Source organism: Lepisma saccharinum, chromosome 4 (genome assembly GCF_977018435.1).
Source record: "Lepisma saccharinum chromosome 4, izLepSacc3.1, whole genome shotgun sequence".
NCBI lineage: Eukaryota > Metazoa > Arthropoda > Insecta > Zygentoma > Lepismatidae > Lepisma > Lepisma saccharinum.
The window spans coordinates 67,813,814-67,819,813 of record NC_139232.1 but is presented as its reverse complement, the minus strand read 5'-3'; the positions used below and the strand labels follow the sequence as shown (position 1 = coordinate 67,819,813).

Below are 6,000 nucleotides of genomic sequence, written 5' to 3'. Positions count from 1 at the left end.
CAGCTTTAATGTTTTACTTTATTTGTAATTTTCATCAAGCTCTTATAAGGGTTAGAATTCAATACAAAAAGCTGGGGAATTTCCCCCTTTCTCCTTCCCCACAGATTAAATAAGGTGCCCGTAACTCATACATTTTCTCTGCAGTTTGTAAAGAGATCATTACGTGACAATTTTTATTGTTATTATTATGTTCATTAAAAAGTCTGCCGGGTCATATGTTTTGGTAATATGTATACATTTATTAATGTGTTTTTATATATGTGTGTGTAATTTTTTTGTGTTTATATTATGTTTTATGTATACTTACTTTGTTGGGATTAATTAACTCTTGGCCGTTGGGGTAGGCAGGAGGGTTGCTGTAGAGCTGCAGTGTTGCCACATAAAGAAAAATTTTCCTTCTTGCAGGGAAAGTTGGACCGAATTTTAAGTCAAAAGTGAAATTCGATTAAAATACCACAGTTTCAGGGAAGTTTGAACGTATCAGACTCAGTTTCATGTCCATATCTTTTGCTGTTACGTATTATTTCCACTCTTTTGAATCTAAGCCTATATGTCTATTTATATTTCTATATTTTACGTCACTTTTCTACATCTTTGGCTAATAGCGACGTTGTACATGAACAATAAACTTATGAAATTGGTGATGGAACAAAAATAATTGTTCATCCATGCCTGACCAGTGATCGAACCTGCGACGTCTGGTGGTGAGGCTGGCTATTAGCATGTATGTGGTCGATTTATTTGTGATTTTGGATATGTACAAACATGGGCTAACGAAATACTACTAATTTTGCTTATCATTTCTTTAGATGGGAGGGAAAAATTGGGATAAAAAGGTAAAATTTGCCCCTTGCAAAAGGAAATTGCGACCTCAGATTGTGGTAGCATTGGAGAGCCGATCGTCGGAATTTTCTACAGGTTTGGGTCGTCATTGGAGGCATATGAGATGGCTGGTGGAAAAAGGTTTGGAACACAGTTTCAGCGGAGTACTTCCAGGTGAGAAGAGAGTATCCTTTATCAGGGGAGAGGCTGCGATAGTTTTTCTGTAGTCTTTTCTGGTACAGAAAATACCACTAGCTCTACCCATGAGTCAAAAGGTATATACATTTCTTATTTAATCCACATACTTGCTTTTGGCAAATTCATGTGGGGAAACAGGGCATCATACACACGCGCGCACCCCCCCTCCACACACACACTCGTGAAGTCAGGCTATCGAGTCCAGTAGTAACCAGGTCTACAGCCAGTCACTACTGTCGATTAGGGGGAACCTGGTACACTGAGATTGGAACCACTTTAGCTAGAGACTAAAATTAACTATTTGCTATGAACATGTAAATATATATCTAAAATTAATCAGTCGTTGCGTTATAGTTTGAAGTTTTACTACTCGTAGAACTAGAGACTTTGTTGTTAATGTTTTCGTGTAGTTGGGGGTAAGAGGTGTACCATGGGGTGACTGGTAGCCTTGGTTAAGAAGCGGAGGTAAATTACACATTTATGTGCTGACACCATGAGTACAATGACTCGGTGAAGCATTATTAGCTAAGTCGTAATGGTAATGTATAAAGAGTAGTTCTGGAATACCAGCCTCTTTGAAAAATTTCCTTATATTGGAAATCTGGGACTAGATGTGTCATTGCACTTGCACTTTATGAACGTTTTTCCAGTGTACTCCACACAAAAAATTCTCTAGATTTGAGATAATCATGCAATTTCAAATCACCATCTCATCTTTCATTAACGTTTCTTATTGACTTGAGGCAAGAAAAAAAATTGAGTTTTATTTCCTGGGAATAGTGGAAAGCTGTTACTTTATTCTATACTCTGACAATGCAATCTTTGTGTGTTTAAACCCAGTTTAAGTCCACCCACCCAAACATTCCTAATCCCCCAAAACAATTTACTTGATACCTACAAAAAAAATTCATAACGCCCAATTTATGATACTTTATACACTAAATTTATACTTGCATTGCATAAATACAAAACGACACCCTCAGAAAAATCTGGGTAAATCCCGTTCTACACCTATTCATTATTACTAAGATTGGAATTACCTAAACTGTCCACAGATGGCAGAAGAAACAAAAATACATTTTTGTTGAAACTTCTGTTAATAGAACATTTTCAATGAATCAAATCAAAAGTTTAAGTGCGAACAAATTATGAACGGATCCTAGATATTTTTAAAAAAGAAAAGTAGCACATATTTTAGAGAGATTTAGAATCAATTTCCCAAATCCTATGATTTAATACCTATTTTTGCAGTGAGAATGAAGATGAAAACATGAACCATACTTGTATCTTAGCGTTATAAAATTAATTCATTCTCACGTTAATCTCATACTGAATAAGACATAGTTGTGAAATGTGCGCTTTCAATTTTGAATGCAAATGCTTTGCATTTACTTACAAACACATAATGGTTCGAATAAATACTATGGTAGAATCAGATTTATTAAATATGAGTTAGCGAGCACTTAATAAGTGTACTCCATGAGAGTGGCGAGGTTCCCTCGAAATGAGACGCCAACAAATGTGGTTCGACTTCCTGCATGTTCTTTGTGAGTGTCCCTTCATCACTTTCACATAATCATCACCCATCCTCATTGTTGCGGTTAGCCAAGAGTGGAAGAAGAGCCAACAAACTCAAAATTAGTATATCGAATAGCAGACATTCCTGATGGAAGAATTCCAAGGTCTTCACTGTACAAAGTAATTTCTATAAAAACGAGCAAATATTTTGAATTCGCTAGACATGGGGGAGTTACGGGTGGACAGACTTATTAGAATATTCCTGTTGGCGCTTCCTATGATCTCCGGGTTGCCACCTCATACATTAAGCATTCTCATTTGAAGCCGAGAACGATCGATGACCAGCCAAAAACTTTCTTCCTTCACGCCACAAGGAAATGAAAGAGTAAAAGTTGCCTACTTTGCACGTCGGTTCGGCAGAAGAAAGAATTCAACAGGCGAATCGAATTTTCGCCCTGGCATGGTTCTAACGTTACATTACACCTTTCGGAATCTCGTGGAATTACTTATAAGGCAGGTAATTGATTCCTCGTTCTTTTGTTTTAACTGGAATCGTTGTAGCGTGAAATTTTGTTTAGTGCAACTACAAGAGCTTGGTACAAAATGTTTTCTTCGAGTTGTACAGCGGGACTACTTTCCATTCCGTTGAACGAAGCCTTTTCCGGTTGGGGGCTCATGAATATGGTAATGAATCACTGAGAATCGATCGGTTAAGGTTTATAAGGAATCTCTGTTTCGCAAGGCATAAATTGCTACTTGCAGCAGTGGCAAGACGTATTTTGGATTGTGGAAAAATCGCACTGATTCATTCAAGATAGTCACTTATGGTCTTCCGTTTTGGGATGGAGAGAGAAGGTCGCGTCTCTAGTTTCGTTTTGGAGGACGTGTGACTCACGCTTCGACTTGGAAAGTGCTGGAGATTGCAGTTTCTTCCGCGGGTGACACACGCACGGACGGCCATTGCGACGGGGGATTCCCCCTGAGCGACGCAAATGAAAACCACCGAGCTTCTCCGCGAGACGTGATTGGTCCCCGCGACTTCCTATCGCGCGTCCGGTGGCCCGAAAAATCTGGGCCGACACTTCCCACTTTCTCCCTCGCCGCGCCCCCGCCCCGTTTCCCCCAGATTCAACAGTTCTCCGCGGCGAGCGACGTTGCCACGTCTCACGTAGCCACCCACACGCATGCGGACTCGACCTTGCATTGTTTAGGGATTGGTGCAACAAGTTGGCACCGCCGCGCTGACCAGGATACATGTAAACACGGCAGAAACACGAGAGCGATGGTTATAAATGGAAGTGGCCGAGCGGTCACGAACCGGACTGTTACGAGAGTAGGTTACCCAGACGGATGCGAGATTTGACTGGTGGAAAAAAAGTGCGTCTTCTGGACAGTGTCTTTGAGTAGTGGACAGCTATGTACCGCCCAGAAGTGAAGCTCGGGCGACGGTGTACGTCATGTTGACGCGTCCGGTGTCGCAGCTCGCCCAGTACCCAGAACCGCGAGTTCCGAGCAGGCTCCAGCAGGCCACGTTGGGGCAAGACTCTTCCTTGACATCGCAGGACACGCTGCAGATCCCTCAGGATCAGCTTCCGGCGCTTCCGGCACCACCGCTCCGGGAGGGGGACGTCAGGAGGATAGGGAGTGATGCCAACAGGGAAGATCCGGGGAAGCATTACGAGGTGAGCGTGACGGAAGACACAGACTCCGTGGAGGACCAGAGACAGAAAGACGTGGAGGAGGAAGAGGAAGAGGGGCAGGTGTCGTTCCGACCGGTGGCGGCTCGGAAAGAGTCGTACTGGGGTCGCCAACGACACACGCCCGTGCACTCCCGCGTGGCGAGCCCCGTGGACTTCGACATGGGCGAGGAAAAGCCGCCACCGCGCAGCAAGAGTCGCACACGGACCGCCAAGTCTTCGCGGGCCAAGGACGACAGCATGTTGGGCCTGAGCACGCAGCCCGGGATGGACGTCCCGAGCAAGTACTCCAACATCTCGTACTGGAAAGCGCGGCGGGTGACTTTCTTCAAAAATGGCGACCCCTTCTTTCCCGGGATCGAGTTCAGGTTCAAGCCGGGCCGCGATATCATCAACATGGAGGCCCTGTTCGATAAGCTCTCCCTCCGCATGGACCTTCCCCGCGGGGTGCGGTATCTTTTCACCATGGATGGGGAGAGGCGGTACAGACTGGAGGAACTCGACGACGGAGGAGCCTACGTGTGTTCATCGTACAAAACCTTCAAGGTAAGTGGTAATTGTGCTACTATGTAGACCCTTAAGAAACACAACTGTCCTAAAATACTCTGGTCTCATCACCCCTACAAAAATCTTGCTGTTCCCCAAGGAAACTAGCACACAGAAATCTTCAAAAAATCATGCACATCACGCCCTCTAAAACAGTTATAAAAATAGAAATTACTAGTAAAATTATATAACTGGTGCTATAATCTACAGGACAAAAGCAACAGAGCCTTGTAAAGCAAACATTCCTGTGATAACACACAACGAGCACAACAAATTAACTACAATTAACGCAGATAATTACTATTTTGCACACAACAAGGATTACGAACATATGTTTTATGTTAAAAATGGCCTGAATGCAGTTTCCACACATGCTTCCATTTCTACTGAAACCAAATATTGTTTACACACACCATAGCTCCTAATAATTCAACAAATGAAACAATTTTATAACCAGTATTGACCTGCAATGAAACAGTCGATACATGTGTCCTACATTTTTATAGGCTTCACAATCATTTAAGGGCGCAGTCATTTCTCTTGGTGCTATATGCTATATTTAAAAAAAAATAAGCCTATAACGTGAGATATAATGGATTATATTAATCGAATTAGAACTTAAAGTCATAATCGTAATTATAATAAATGCAACACTCCACGTTTTTTACCAGAGGGAGGGTGTTGGTACGGTTGGCGCATGCGCATGCATTACAGCGCCACCATGATCAAATCAGCTATTGTATTTCTTCGATGCGACAGAAATCCAGTACCATGTTTCTACTATCATATTAGTAATATGATTTGAATAAATATTGCCCTGCATGCATTTTAATAGTGATTTTAAATTATAAGTAAATTAAGTACATTGTTTTTACTTCAAATGAAGTATGAACATTTTTATTAGTTTTCAAAATTCTTCAGACTCCTCATAACTTACAAGTTTTCAAACTTAAAAATCTAAACCACATAACATCAATACTTTATACAACCAATTGAATTTTTCTAGAGAAAAATAAGTGTACATGTTTTCTGTACATAGTTGTTACTTTCTAATGCTTGGGTATATGTATTATAATTATTTTCAATTTTATTATTTGAGATGTTTATAATAATCTTGCAATTTTTCAACATGCTTCAGTAATATGTTTTGTCACTTCCCGCTTCATCTTTACCAATCCAATCATTTTAAAAAAATGATTCGTTTTTGGTATCAATAAAG

The 6,000-nt window shown here is 41.2% G+C and overlaps 1 protein-coding gene across 2 annotated transcripts in view; it reads left to right on the top strand.

The window, feature by feature from the left end:
- The first annotated feature begins 3,570 nt into the window (after positions 1 to 3,570).
- Positions 3,571 to 6,000, top strand: part of DCX-EMAP (Doublecortin-domain-containing echinoderm-microtubule-associated protein) — a 142,518-nt gene continuing 140,088 nt past the window's right edge. The window contains exon 1 of one of the 2 annotated variants that reach the window (XM_083120672.1): positions 3,571 to 4,781. In XM_083120672.1, coding sequence (XP_082976798.1) covers positions 3,996 to 4,781 — 786 coding nt within the window. In that variant the 5' untranslated portion in view covers positions 3,571 to 3,995. The remainder of the gene's footprint in view (positions 4,782 to 6,000) is intronic. The other variant, XM_083120673.1, reaches the window with a different exon arrangement.